This window comes from Molossus molossus, unplaced genomic scaffold, assembly GCF_014108415.1.
Source record: "Molossus molossus isolate mMolMol1 unplaced genomic scaffold, mMolMol1.p scaffold_m16_p_10, whole genome shotgun sequence".
In the NCBI taxonomy this organism is placed as follows: Eukaryota; Metazoa; Chordata; class Mammalia; order Chiroptera; family Molossidae; genus Molossus; species Molossus molossus.
The window spans coordinates 12,784,618-12,799,789 of NW_023425345.1; the positions used below are offsets into that span (position 1 = coordinate 12,784,618).

At 50.1% G+C, this 15,172-nt stretch overlaps 1 protein-coding gene across 1 annotated transcript in view; it reads right to left on the bottom strand.

Moving 5' to 3' along the window:
• The window catches only part of STAB2 (stabilin 2), a 127,004-nt gene that overhangs the window by 3,620 nt on the left and 108,212 nt on the right, over window positions 1-15,172 (bottom strand). The window contains exons 58-67 of the mRNA XM_036252182.1: window positions 14,451-14,558; window positions 12,596-12,789; window positions 11,611-11,752; window positions 8,938-9,071; window positions 7,167-7,329; window positions 6,917-7,023; window positions 4,931-5,050; window positions 3,735-3,875; window positions 2,387-2,494; window positions 479-607 (exon numbers count right to left, since the gene is read on the bottom strand). Coding sequence (XP_036108075.1) covers window positions 479-607; window positions 2,387-2,494; window positions 3,735-3,875; window positions 4,931-5,050; window positions 6,917-7,023; window positions 7,167-7,329; window positions 8,938-9,071; window positions 11,611-11,752; window positions 12,596-12,789; window positions 14,451-14,558 — 1,346 coding nt within the window. The remainder of the gene's footprint in view (window positions 1-478; window positions 608-2,386; window positions 2,495-3,734; window positions 3,876-4,930; window positions 5,051-6,916; window positions 7,024-7,166; window positions 7,330-8,937; window positions 9,072-11,610; window positions 11,753-12,595; window positions 12,790-14,450; window positions 14,559-15,172) is intronic.

A 15,172-nucleotide genomic window follows, 5' to 3' on the forward strand; every position in this document is an offset into this window, starting at 1 on the left:
CCCAGGCTCACGTCACAGTCAGCCAAGACCCGCTGACCTCGATGTGGCTCAGCAGTTCAGCTAGGGTGAAATGTATTCACTGGCTGCAGAAAGAGGCCCCGCTGTGCAGCTCCCAGCCCTGCCCCCACCTCAGACTCAGCCTTGAAGCCCAAGCCAATCATGGGTGCTTGTCTCGTGAATCCTGCAAGAGGAGTGTCCCCCTGGGCCCCGGGTGAATTTGCTTCCAAACCGGACCCCTGGCATAGAGGCTTGAAGGGTCTGTGCTATCGGCAGCCTGTTACCCTCCTCACCAAACCGGCCTCAGCCAGGGAGGGGGGCTCAAAGGTGCCCTGCCGCTGCTGCTGGGGGCAGGAGTGTGTGCCAAGCACCCATCTGCTGGGCGAGCTCGCGGAAGCAGCCAGTCAGCTGGTCTCCCAGAGCCAGGGGCTGGACTGCAGGGGGACCCCCAGCACCATGTTCCCGTTTTTCTCATTCTTACCTCAAACCGCTGGAAGCTGATTGCCCTTCGGTTTATTCGGAAATAAGAGTATGCGACCAAAGCAAGGGCTCCAGTGACCAGGAGGACGGCGAAGACTACCCCTGTCCCCAAGCCCGTGTGGACTGAAGCCTGAACACAGAAAGGGGGGGTCAGTATTAAATCTGGAGTCGCCCTGGGGCTGGCTTTCCGGGGGCCATCCCGTTCCTGCTGCACCGCGCGTCCTGGAGCAAGTCGGCGTGAAATTACCGATAAAGTAGGTAACACGTACCTGCCCCTCCTACTGCCAGAGCCTGTTCTAAGCCCCTTCCATGAAGTAATCCATTTACATTCCTAGTAGCCCGGAGAAATAGGGACAGCCATTCTTGTTTCCATTTTTAGATAGGGGAACCGAGGCACAGAGAGGTTAGGCACTTGACCAATATCACACAGCCAGTGAGTGGTAGTGTTATCATCGTAATTAGCTAGTTAATAGAGGAAAGAGAGCAAAGGGAAGTCGGACATTGGAAGCATGGTCACCTGGGAAGCTTCACCAGGAAGCTACAGCGTCACTCAGCATTGTCCCTCCAAGGGAATTAACCCCTGCCTTCCCCATCCGGCACTGGTGGCGAAGGGGAGTTGCTTGCCCATCAGTCTAACCTGGGGGGTGTGGGCCCCATCAGAAGCGCTGGAAATCTTGGAAAGTTAATTGGTTAGTTTGAAGAAACTGCTGGTTAAAATCCCCAGACAGAGTTCCCTGCCTCTGTTCTCTCTGGCTCCCTGACCCGCCCTCTCTCCATAGCCACGTGGTCTTTACAGCCACATGGCCCATGGTGGTGCCGATGCCACACGCAGGATGCTGAACGGGACTGCACTTTATTTTATTTTTATTTATTTTTAATCTCTAGATAGAATGGGGGGCAGGGGGAGAGAGAGAGAGAGAGAAACATCAACATGAGAGAGATACATTGACTGGTTACCTCCTGCATGACCCTGATCAGGGCTGCAGATCCAACTGCAACCAAGGTACGTGCCCTTGACTGGAATCAAACCTGCAACTCTTTGGTCCACAGGCCGACACTCTAACCGCTGAGCCAAACCAGCCAGGGCTGGACTGCACTTTAATATGGAGCAGAAACTAGGCAGTGGCCTTAATTCTGGCCCTGCTGAAGACGAGGTTGGATTTCTCCATGGTGAGGCAGAAAGAGATGGGACCTTGGAGGGGAACCCCTTTAATTTTACATCATTAATAAAGTTTTCCAGGAAACCCCGCCCTCCTGTGGGGGCCTCAGGAAATTCATTTCCTTGAAGCACCCCAAGAACTCCACTTCCATTTCCAGTAGAGCTGGGCTTTGAAACCAGCTGGGCTTTGGAGGTCACACACTCAACTGCTCTGCTGTGGAACTCCCCAGCATGCAGCCGTGCTCACCCTCCCTCACACTTTTGAACCAAGTTAGGATACTAACAACATCAAACACCCAACTCTTATATAGCATGTACTATGTCCAGGGACTGTCTTAATAGTTTGTATTAACTCATCGTCCTCCCAAGAATCCAGGGAGGACGGCGTTATGACCCTCACTTTGCAGGTAAGAAAAGTAGGGCTCAGAGATGTCCTGGGACTTGTCCAAGGTCACACGGCTATGAGGTGGAGGGGTTCAGGATTTCACTCTCCTTCCAGTGGTCTCTCCATTGGCCCATCCTGTCCCTTTCACTCAACAAATATTCATGGTGACAGATGTTGAGTTGCTAATGCACAGGAGTGGGGGTGGGATGGACCAGGCCAGGCATTCCCATGGCCAGCTGCCATGAATGGGGGAGGCCCCCCAGTCTCCCGGGAGGGGTTGGACAGGGCTTCCAGCAATAGTTTGCCTCTTGAAGAGTGGACACTGGGCTCCTCCTGGCCCCTCCCCAGGAATCTTGGATACTCACCCGCGGGGCAGAAGGTGCTTTTAAAGGCCTGGAAATGACATGAATGATCCCGTTGGAGGCAAAGATGTCCCACTGCAGAATGGCTCTTCCATCCACAAACCTGGTCTCCTGGGGAAATGAGAAGACAGCTGATGGAGATCGGTGGCCATGTGTCTCTTTCTCCCCACGTGGTGGCCCTTCTGTGGAAGTAGGTTGTTTGTTTTGACCAGGATCTCAGAGCCTGGGTTTCAGTAGGCGGCACAGGACTCCGCTCACCCAGAGCACATTAGTTGCCCTGCGCAAACAACTTGATCTAAGAGCTTCAGAGAACCTAAGGGGTCATCTGCCCAGACCACTTGTCTAAAAGGTGAGGGTTCAGAGGAAAATGGTTTGCCCAAGATCACCCAGGTAGTAAGTGGCAAACTCCACGCCCATGGTCTCCAGATCCATTGCTCTGAACATCCCACCACATTGTAGAAGAAAAGTTTTTAAGTGATCTAATCCCTCGCTGATCAAAGTGGGATCCCTGGCTGTGGTGTGGGCAGTCACCTGACAGTTCACTGGAAATGCAGAACCTGAGTCCCACACTCTACCTGCTGAGTTACAACCTGCATTTTAACAAACCCGCAGGTGATCTAAATGTCTGTTAAACCACTGATCTTCAATAATGGAAATCTTTTATTAGGTCAAAATAAAAAAAAATCATACTTAACATTTGCTACATGTCAGGCACTATTCTCACTCATTACAAACCCTGAATCACTGGATCCCCACTAAAGCCTGTGATTTGACATCATCATTGTCCATCACCACCACCACTTCCAGTATCAGGACCACCACCATCACCATCACCATCATCAACATCAATACCATCACCTCAACACCATCATTTTGATCACCATTGACAAAATAATATCACTGTCACCACCACCATCATCAACATCATCAAGACATCCCATCATCCCCATTTTTCAGATGAGGAGATTGGGACACAGAGAAGTTGGATGACTTGTCTAAGTTCCTATAGCTAGCAAGGGGCAGAAGAAGTTGTCTAGTAGGGTCATTTGATTTCAAGGCTCACATGTTAATGCCTGGGTAGGCTAACAGTCTGATAGAAATGAAGGTGGTGAATCAAATAGCTCTAAGGTGGTCTCATTTATAGTTCCCCATTCCCGGCCACTGAGGCTGGTGGTCGCCAGTGGCTCATTTCCCACAGTCAGTGTGGTGTGCAGCTAATCCCCTCCCCTCACTGCAGGGTCAGGGTGTACTTTCACATTAGAATAGTGGCCGTCTATTAAGCACCTACTGAATGCTAGGAACTTTGCATGTGTCATCTCCAGTTCCAATAAGCCCAGAAGACTTTTCATACCAGTTGGCTCTGGTCCTGGCTGGAGGTGATGAGCAGCTGGCTTCCCAGCCTTGTTCGCAGGGTGGTTCCATTGACAAGGTCATTGTAAAATAAGATGCTGACATTGGCAAAGTGGTGCTCGATGTCCCGCCCGGACAGCGTCTGAGAGGAAAGGAGAAACTCAAGAATGGTCTTGAAAGGCCAAGCAGTATTTTTTCTTTTTAGTGATAATGATGACACAGAAAAAAAATATCACTTCTCATGGCCTTGGCTTTTCTGTCTCACGTGGTGATCAGGAAATGTGAAGTTTTTCTCAGGCTTTTGGTTGTCTGGTCTCTGCCAGAGGTCCCCCCCCAGCCAGGATGTGGCATTGAGAGTCACCCTTATGATCTAAGCCAGCGGTTCTCAACCTGTGGGTCGCGACCTTTGGGGGTTGAACGACCCTTACACAGGGGTCGCCTGAGATGTAACAGTAGCAAAATTACAGTTATGAAGTAGCAACAAAAATAATTTTATGGCTGGGGGTCACCACAACACGAGGAACTGTATTGAAGGGTCGCGGCGTTAGGAGGGTTGAGAACCACTGACAGAGCTTCCCAGTGGTGTCCTGAGATGAGCGGGTCTTGCGTGGGTAACAAGTGGGCAGAGGTTGCTCTGCTCAGCCCTGGGGGGTGGGGCTGGGAAGGGCCTGGGCTGTCAGGGCCTACGGGCCAGCCATCAATGGGAGGGCTGGATGAACACTGCCAATCCTGCTGTGTGCCATGCATGATGACATCTGGGTGGCGGAGTGGTTGTATCGATGGTCCTTGCTCTTTGCCATGCAACTCTGAGGGCCTCCCACTCTGACTTCGGGCTCAGTGGTGGGACTTCATTGGGCTCGTGGCACGTTAGCAAGGATGACCAGACAAGGGCTCAAAAAGTGCTAGCAGGACTGAGCTTGCTCTCACCACCTCCTGCTATCGCCATGAGAACCCCCCGGGCTACCCGCTGGAGGGCGCGCCCCGAGGAGCAGAGCCCCAGACCGCGGGCCCGCTCAGCGGGAGCCGGCCCAGACCGAGCAGGCCTGGCCAGGACCAGGACTGCCAGCGCCTGAGGCGACATGAGTGCGTAGCTACTGAGTTTCGGGGTGATTTGCACCAGGCATTGTCGTGCTGGCGGACAACTGACACTGTCTAGAAGACTTAGTCTACAGCACAGACCCCGGGGACCCAACTCACCTCATTTCCCGCCAGCCCGCTGTTCTGTGGCACGAAGAGGGTGCCACGGATGGACAGGTCAGTCAGGTGTTTCAGAAACGCCTGGCCCCTGGCGGAGCTGTTGGAGTAGGCCAGCACTTCCTGGGGAGGGCAAGGAGGTGGTCAGATGGAGGCGATCCCATCACCCATCTGGGAAAATGCCTGCTGTTAGCCCCGACGCGGGCTGCTGCTCGTCTGCTGTTTCTTCTGCCTGCACCCTGGCAGAGTTTCCGGAGCCCTTTTCGTTCCTTCAGTGAAGCCCATGGTCCTAAATCACAACTACATCACAGGCCATTCTCAGCACGGCAGCCTGCACAGTCCTTTGAAGCGTTCAGTCTTAGTCTCCTGTTGTGAAAATCCTGCAAGGACCCCTGTGCACTCAGAGGAAAAGTTAAAGTCCTTACAATGACCCACGAGGCCCAAACTGGACACAGTAGCTGCTCTGACCCCCTACCCAGCTGTCCTTGCGCCCACTCTGCTCCAGCCACACTGGCTTCCCTGCTCGTTGGTACACTCCTGCCTTTCATCCTGTGCCTGGCTGACCCTTCTTCCTGGAACGTTCTGCCCCCAAATCTGCACGTCTCATATGCCACCCTCTCACTAAGGCCCTCCCTCAGGTCTCTGTGCAAAATGGAAGCTCTGTGGTGCCCTCTCCACCCCACCTCGCTGCTCCACTTTTCTCCCCATAGCACCTTCTGGCATGCAGTATTTCCTTGTTTATTTTGTTTGTGCATTTTGTTCACTGATACAGCCCAAGCACATAGTAAGTGCTCAATAAATACTCACTGAACAAATGATGAGAAATCAGACTACCTAGTTCAACTTAGCCCGTGTGTAGACAGGACTACTAATGACCAGAGAAGTTAATGAATTTGCTGAAGGGCACATAGCCTGCACGTTTTATTCTGACAGTGTCTTTTCTCTGAAATGATGTCATGAGCCAAGATCCCACGTAGCAGAAACATTGGTTTAGGCAATTATCTTCAGAGTATTTCTGGTAATCCTGATTTTCGGACCAGTTAGATGGATACTTTTGTTTGTGGACAAAGACTCACCACTTTGGGGTCCTTGGTCTAATTTCTGCCCTGATCCTGCAAGCCCTATATTTATGCCTCGTCCACTCTCTTTGGCTGTGTCCATGACTTTGCTAAGCCTCAGTTTCTTTATCTACAAAATGGGAATAGAAGCAGAAGTGACCTCTTAAAGTTGCATGAAGATTTATTCCTTCTGGCAAGGATTTATTGAGCACCTACTTCATGCAAGCCACAAGGCAGAGAAAATCCTTCCTCTTACAGAGCTTACATTCTGGATTGAGTGAAAAGTGGTCTGAAAGGGCTCAGTGCAAAGTGAATGCTCAGGAAATATTAGCTTTCTTGTTATCACTGTTACTATTATTATAAGTCAACCTAAAATCCATCTCCAGTGAGGGCTTTCTCTTCATTGGCCATAACTTGTAGACTTTGAAAGTGACTTTAAGTGCAGAGCAAAATACAAGTTGACACCATGTTGATAGTTTGGCTCACTGGGTGATCACCAGGCAGGCTTAGCTCCCTGTGTCCCACCCTGTCCACGAAGACAAAAGAACAACTCATCCCTGCAGACCAGACTCTCAAAATGCTCTAGATGCAAAGAGAGAGAGAGTAATATTATCTATCACTAATATAACATTTTCCACGTGCTGACCTCCGGTCTAAGTGCTTTGCAAATATTAACCCATTTAATTATCACAACGACCCTATGAGACTGGTGTTATCATTCTCTCCTTTTTACAGGTGAGAAAACTGAGGCCCAGAGAAGAAGATGACTTTACGGTGATGCAACGAGTGGCAAAGCCACGCCCCAGCAAGGTGGCCCATGCCCTTACACATGACCGTGGGCCTCTGCCTTCCTTCAAGGGCGCACTTCTCAGATACCTGCTTCGAGGCAACGCCTCCTTTCCGCATGAAAACATGCAGACGTGGTACGCACCGTCAGGAAGTTTGTGAGCGAGGGGAAGGACATCAGGACCTGCAGCAGATTCCCGCTGCACGAGAAGCCGTCTCCCACGTAGCCCACCTTGCAGGTGCAGTTCACATCTGGAAGGCAGGAGCACACAGGGTCCCACTCCGTGAGGCAGGGGCCTCGGGGGCCCGCCTCGCCCACGAAGACCGGCTGGCCGGGCCGAGGATGGCTCACCAGCAGTGTGGCCTGGGATCTGAAGTGCCGCTGGGAGACTTACCTTTCATCCGGTAGCAGAAGACATCCCACATTTCACTCTTGTTTCTTGGTCCATAGTTTACTATCCCAACAAAGCCAGAGCCACAGTTTGGGGAGGAGTAGGCTGTGGGGTAGGCAACCCACCCGCTCTCAAGCCAGCCTGCCGAACAGAGGTGGTAGTTGGCCTGTAGGGACACAGATGTGGCCACGGTCACTGGCAACTTTAGATCTGTTGTGGAGTCCTTTGGTTAATGTCTGGTTCCCCTTCAGCCTGTACACTCTATGGACTCAGGGGTCTGTGGCTCATTTTGCCTGTTGTACCCCTCTGCCTATAACATAGCAGGTGCTCATTAAGTTTTTGTTGACTGAGCCATTGGCTAAATGAAAGCGGCGCCCTCTCTTTCTTGAAGGTGCCCGAGTCCTTCACACTCATTTCTCTTCTCTCTGTTCTTGAGAAAAGATTTACTCCCAGCCATTTACCCCTGGGTACAAATTCTTCTGCTTATGGATTGGCAGAACTCTAACTGATCATCACCATCATCATCCTTTCCATGATTACTATCATTATCACTACCATCAACATCACCATTGTCACCTTAATCGTCACCGTAATTACCATTAACATCACCGTCATCATCACCACCATCAATCACCATCACTATTATCATCATCATTATCAAACACAGAGAGCTTATTCTGAGCCAGGCTCTGTTGCAAGGGCTTTTCATGCGTCAACACCACCTTTAACCCTCACATCAACCCTCTGGGATAGGAACTTTAAAACACTCCCTATCACGTAAGGGAGAAAATGGAGGTAAAGAGGAGCAAAGGAACTTGCCCCAAGTCATGCAGCCAGCAAGTAGCAGAGCTGAGATTCAAACCCAGCAGTCTCCTCCATACGGAGTTCCTGCTGCGTGCCAGCCACTGTGCCATATTACCGTCAGTCCTTGTACAAACGTGCCAAGTGGGACAGAGGTGTCAATGGCTCCATCAAGGCCACATCACCGGCAAGCAGGAGAGTGGGAATTCACTCTCCAAGATGCTGGGTTCTGGCATCAAAGGCTTTGTTCCTTGATAAAGAAACACCATGTCTGGGGAAAGGCAGAGAGGTTTGGCAGTGATGGAGGTTGCAGGCAGAGTCCTACGATGGTGCCGTGTAGCAGTCGCGTGCTGCGCTCCGCTGAGCAGCCACTAGTAACTCCAGATGCGCAGGGCTTCTGGTTTTTGAGGCCGAGAGAGTAGCTCTGGCCAGAGCTCCACTTCCTCTCTGGCTATAGCTGAGAGGTGGGGCCACCTCCATTTACTCCCTCCTCAGCACCCCAGACACAGGGGAGTCCAGCTGATCCAGACAAACTCAACTGTCTTGTGGGTTCGGGGAGATCCCAGGCTCTGTGGTCATTGATCTCTTTCTGGTCTCCAGTATGAGGTGCGCACCCCTAGTCCGTGCCTCCGCTTGGCATTTAAATGTCATGGTTGAGAACAGACATTTGGACTCAGGGCTACCGTTGAATTCTGGATCTGCCACCTCTTGGCTAGCTGACATTAGACACATCACTTAGCCTTTCAGAGCCCCAGTGCCCTATCTGTACCTCCAGGGATGTCGTAAGGATAGACAGTAAGGTCAGCAAACCCCTCCCAAAGCCTGACACATAGTAGACACCCCATGGCTGTGACAAATTGTTATTGTAGCTCTAGGAGCTTCCCACACCCCCCTCCAAGAAGGCAACAGCTCGAGTGTCCCGTGTGTAGCTCCTCCCCAGCAGTTGCATGGTGCCCACTAACTGTGGACCCACCTTCTGAGCATAGGAGAGCTGGTTGTAGGTTGCCATGGCTGCAGCTTCATTGGCACAGGCCTCTTTGGCTTTGTCAAAGGTCAGCTTATACTGGCCCAGGGGGGAGCGGAGATGGAACACTCCAATGGTGGTGTCTAGATAGGGAAGCAGAGGAACCGCCCAGGTCAGTACTTTTTGCCAAGAGCTTTGGACAACTTTCAAAGCAGAAGGCCAGCTACCAGGTCTCTGTGGGGAATCACTCATTTGGCCTTTTGTGCCTGGCTTATTTCATGTAGCACAATGTTTTCAAGGTCCATTCATGTTGTAGCACGTGCTAGAATTTTATTTCTTTTCCAAGCTGAATAATAAACATCCCATTGTATGGAGGGACCACATTTTGGTTATCCATTCATTTGTTGATGGACATTTGGGTTGTTTCCACCCTCTGGCTATTGTGAATAGTGCTGCTGTGAACATGGGTGGACAGATACCTGTTCGAGTCTCTGGTTTCAATTTTTCTCTATTCTCTCTCAATTGCACCGTCATCATGAGAGAAATTGCTGTCTTCAGTCTTATTAGTTTATATTCCTGTTCTTATGAAGTTAAACAATTTCCTCAACTATTTTGGGAATATCCTTGTAGGTAGACACTGTCATTATCCTGTGTATTCCCCTGCTTATATACACCCTCTATCTCATCCCCAAAAGAAATTCGAGGTGTCTTAGGACTTAATATATGTTATAGACTGAATGTTTGTGTCCCCCTCAAGTTCATATGTTGAAATCCTAACCTTCAATGTGATGATGTTAGAAGGTGGGCCCTTTGGGAGTCATTAGGTCATGGGGTGAAGCCCTCATGAATGGGCAGAACCCTTTTTAAAGGGACCCTGGGGTCTTCATCATCCTTTCTGCCTTGTCAGAACACAGAGAGAAGCTGGCAGCCTGCAGCCCAGAAGAGGGCCCGTACTAGGACTTACCACGCTGGCCCCCTGATAGTGGATGTCCAGCCTCCAGAACCATGAGAAATAAATTTCTGTTGTTCATAAGCCGCCCAGGCTATGGTACTTCGCTATAGCAGCTCGAGTGGACTAAGACGCTCCATAACCGTATTAAGTCTACAGTCATGATGGAGATGCGAGAAAACTGCCTCCCTGAAGCCAACCCAGCCCAGGCGGAGACCTCCCAGCGGCCATAACATGCAGGGCCCGGATCGCTTTCCAAACCCCGGTTCAGAACTAGTTTGTGGGTCCTTTATGGCTTTCCTCCATTAGGTTTCAAGATGCCCCATCTGCTGTACCTCAGTACTTCTTAGTTTTATTACACCTGTGAGTTTATTATATGCCATTCAACTCATCCTTGGAAGTGGGTGGGGTCTATGCCAATCAATGTGCTACTATCCAAACGCTGCTAAGAAATTCCTTCTGCACAGGCGGCCACTTCCTCTGTGTTGTGTAAACCGTCAACTATGCTCCTTAGATTCAAATCCAATTAGGAGTTGCAGGGATTGCTAAGCAACTTGAGGAGAGCAAGTATCAGGACAACTCATGATAGAGGACCTCTGAGCTTCCTTCTCATTCTCACGCTCAGCGTCCGGTTCTGAGCTTACTCGCCCTCCACTCAGAAGCCACTGCCCGCGGCACACCGCGTCCTGGGCTATGCATGGGCTGTTTGACCTCCAAGTTTTTTATTTTATTTTTTAAATTAATTTGTTTTTGTTACAGATGTTTCTCCTTTCTCCCCCATTGACACCCTCCTCCTCCTCCTCCCTGCCCCATCCCCAGCTTTGTTGTCCATGTGCATTGGTCATGCACACATGCATACAAGTTCTGTGGTTTATCTCCCCCCAAGCCCCCCTGAGGTTTGTCAGTCTGCACCCCACCTCTATGTCTCTGCGTCAATTTTGTTCATCAGTTTTTTTAGTTCATTATATTCCACAAATAAGTGAGATCATGTGATATTTGTCTTTCTCTGCTTGGTTTGTTTCGCTTAGCATAATACTCTCCAGGTCCCTCCATGTCATCTCAAAGGATAAGAAGGACCTCCAAGTTTTTTATTTTTTAAAAAATTAATTATGTTGTAAAATGTAATGAAATTAAAATTGTATTAAAATTTTTTTCCTTTATTGATTTTATAGAGAGAGGAAGTGAGAGGGAGAGATAGAAACATAGATGAGAGAGAACATCCATCGGCTGCCTCCTGCATGCCCCCCACTGGGGATCGGGCCCACAACCTGGGCACGTGCCCTGACCGGGAATTGAACCGGTGACCTCTTGGTGCATGGGTCGATGCTCAACCACTGAGCCACAGCCGGACTAAAATTGTATTTTTTAAGGTTAAATTTTTTCTTTTTTTTTTTTAATTTTTTTTTTATCCTCACCCGAGGACATTTTTCCATTTTTTGTTCAGATAGAGCGGGAGGGAGAGAGGAAGAGAGAGAGAGAGAAACATCGATGTGAAGGGACACATCGAGTGGCTGCCACCCGCACGACCAACCAGGGCCGGGGACAAAGTGCAACCGAGGTACATGCCCTTAGCGGGAACTGAACCCGGGTCTCTCTGGACCGCAGGCCGACGCTCTAACCGCTGAGCCAAACCGGCCAGGGCTAAGGTTAAATTTTTTCTTTTGCTCTCGCACAGATCCCTGCCCCAAGCCTGAGACCAGGTGTTTTGGACCCGCAGCCTCTCGCACACTGACCTTGGAAGTGGAGGTCAGCACAGGTGGCATCGGCGTGGCACTGCCCGTTGTCCTGCAGGCAGCGGTCGAGGGGCAGCTGCTCTGGCTCGCAGCTCACTCCGTCTCCTATGTAATGACTTTTGCATTCACACTTGTGCTTGCCCTGTGGAGAGAATGGAAAGGGTGAAAAAGCCCCTTGCCTAGGACCCAGGCCCCCAAGGGCTCTGTGGGCCCCCATCCAGCATAGATGTTCAGAAAGACCAAGAATGTGCGCCTCCCCTGTGCAGTGGAATGAAGTGGCTGCCGTGTGGTGCGTTTGTCCAGGATCGTGATGAAACGCCGTCCTTTACATGTCAGCTCAGATGTCACCTGCCCCTAAGTAAGGTAGCTCTCCAGTCCCTTCCACCGCATGGCCGGTTGAGGTTCTCTCTGAAGGGACCCTGCTCATTTCTTTCTGCACTGAGCACCGCCCCTCCCTCTGCTCATATACAAGCATTTATTGCGACATCCCTGACACTGCAAATGCACATAGTAGGTGCTTGATGACCATTTGTTGAATCAATAAATGATCTCATTTGATCCCCGCAACAATCCTAGGAGAGCTGCATTATTTGTTATTAGACACACTTTGCCGATGAAACTGAGGCTCAGAGAGATTAAGTAGCCAGCCTCAGGCCACACAGCATGTAAGTCCAGGAGCTAAGACTCAAAGGCTGTCTGACTCAAAGTTCACGTTTACAACCACAGCGGACGTGATCTCCCATCATCTTCTCTTCCCATCAGCTGAACAGGGCCCCAGGGTGCTGGTTCCACTCTAAAAAGCCTTGAGGGAGTGCCCAAACCTATACTGTTCCTGCCGCCTCTTACCAACTCTTCTTGTTTTAATACCATTTTTAGTTTGAGTTAGTTTAGATTTGTAGAAAAGTTGCAAAGATAGCAGAGAGTTCCTCCCATACACTGTCCACCCAGAAACTGATCTCAGATTTCCCTGGGGAGGCAGACTCACCGGGCCGGTCATTTTGCAGGTGGCATGCTCATGGCACCCACCGTTGAGGCCGTCCGCACAGGGGTCTATCTCTGAGCAACTGCGACCGTCCCCCTTGTAGCCCTTCTGGCAGCTGCAGGAGACCTTTGTGCCCTTCTGGGAGCACTTGGCGACCTTCGCACAGCCCCCGTTGTTCTGTTTGCAGAAATCCACCACTATAAGAATAGGGTGGAGAGGGCTTCATGAGCCACTGTCTGTGTAACTGGAACCTCAGAATGGGCTATGGGTCACCCCAGGACCAGTGGCACTGGGGGGAGTAAATGGGCCCCAGCACGTTGACACCTCCTCTCCCCATGCCCTGGTCTGTGTGCTAGCCTTTGCAAATGCTAATATCATGTGGCAAATCCCCGATGATATCTGCTGGCCTCTGTCCCTTTGTCATATACTTCTAGCCTCTACTCAGGTAGCACTTTCCTGCATGAGTTTGGGTTTTGGTAGCACATTGATTGGCATTGTTAGGACAGTATGCGTGTATATATGTGTGTGGAGTTAGCAAACTATGGAGCACTTGTGAGATAGGTATTGTACCCATTCTACAGATGAACATACTGAAACTCACTGACCCGATAAAGGTAAAAGGGCTAGAATGGGGCGGGGCTGGGATTTAAACCCAGGTCGGTTTGACTACGAAGCCCATGCTGTCCCCACTGTGTTGTGCTGCCTCTTAGCACCTTTGTTTTCACCATCCCCCAAATTTCAACCCAGTGGATTAGCTCTAGCCTCGGGAGTAGCTGAAAAGCCATCTGATTTCTGTTGCCTGTCTTTTTATGGGCCACTTGAGACCCTGAGAGAATGGATATTAGGACAAAAGGCCCTACCCTAAGGATGGCAGGGTCAAAAGACAGACCTGGGACTTTGCTGCCACTGTCTGGTGCTGCCTCACTTCTGGACTGCCTTGTGGCACAAAACAACAGGTATAGCAAGATCTCATTTTTGTAAAGAAAATCTATTATCTCTGTGAATAATTATTTGTGAAAAAAGGTACTTGTGGCCAAGATTGGTAGCTTTCCCCTAGTATTTACTGTGCCCTTTATCTATTATAATAGATTTTTAGCTGGGCTCATGATTGCCCTATGAAAGACTACATTTCCCAGCTTCCTTGCTGCTAGATGTGGCAGAAAATGAGGATCCAACCAATGGAATAGGAGCACACAGGATTTTAGCAACTACTAGGTGTGTCCTTAAATCTCCTTCCTGTCCATCCTGCTGCCTGGGATGTGTTCATGGTGGTGGCCATCTCAGGTTAGGCAACTGAATGATGGCAGAGCAACAAGACAGAAGGAGTCTGGGCTCCCAGATGACCTTTCAGAGTGATACCCTTAGTTAGCCCTGGATGCCTCCATCCAAACTGTTATATGAGATAAAAATAAATATCTAAACATTAGCCTTATTTATGCCACTGTTCCTTCGGGTCTCTGTGTGGCTGAACCCATATCCTAATACTAAAGACAGACATTGCAGTGCTCAGAGTGGTTCTCACTGAATGATGAAAGTATGCGTAGGTCTAACTGTTGTTTTTACTACTATAGTGTATCTTCTGAGTTTTTTGAAGTAAGACTAGATTACTCATAGAGTTATAAAAACACTATAAATTAAACTGCTTCATGGTTTGCAAAGCAGTTTCAAACCATGACCTGGAAGGTGGGCAGGTCAGGCATAAGCAAACCCATTAAGGAAACTGAGTCACAGAGAGGGTGGGTATTGCCCAGTGGCCCAGGCAGGAGGTAGAAGGGCCAGGATGGAGTCCAGGCACTGACTGAGTCCTGCTCCACTTCTGTCCCCGCTGCTGTTTCACACCCGCACACTCGGCCCCTACCTGTGCACGTTATCCCGTCGCCTTCATAGTTCAGGTGACACTCACACGTGTTGTTCTCCCTACAGGTAGCATGAGCCGAACAAGGAGGTGTGCACACTGGGGGCAAAACTGCAAAGAAAAAGATCACCATTCCTCTTGCATCATGGTGAGAAGAGTTGGGACCCACCCACGGCATCTCCCCAAACTCGCTCTCTGGCCCGCCACTGTGCTTCAAAACTATCCCCTCACAGCGGCAGGATGGGTGACTGGCTAAGGTCCCTCCTAGCCTGGAGATTCTGGATTTACTCCTTTATATTAAGACATGATCTCTGTAATGTTAATCAGATTAAAATGCAAATATGTTACCTTTGGGGGCAACCAATTACACTTTATACTTCAACATTTGCTAACAGAGATGAACGTGGTGGATTAGCTCTCTGGTCCTCAGGGCATGGGGTTCTGGATGGAGACAGTTAAATTCCAGGCCCTTCTGAGGGAGCTTTGGTGGCTGGATGGTGCTGCAGGAAGCCACGGGGCAGCCGGAGCTCAGGGGAGCAGGACGTGGGGAAGGAGGAACTGAGGTTAAGGGTACTGTTGGAGTTCTGGAACTTCAGGTTGTCAAGCCCAGTGAAGATCTCAGTCCTGCCCTCCCTTTGGGTCCCAGAGAGGATGAAACGACAGTGATTCACATCAGATAATTCAACCTTTATATCTCAGACCTTCTGCCAGCAACAGGGCTTTGG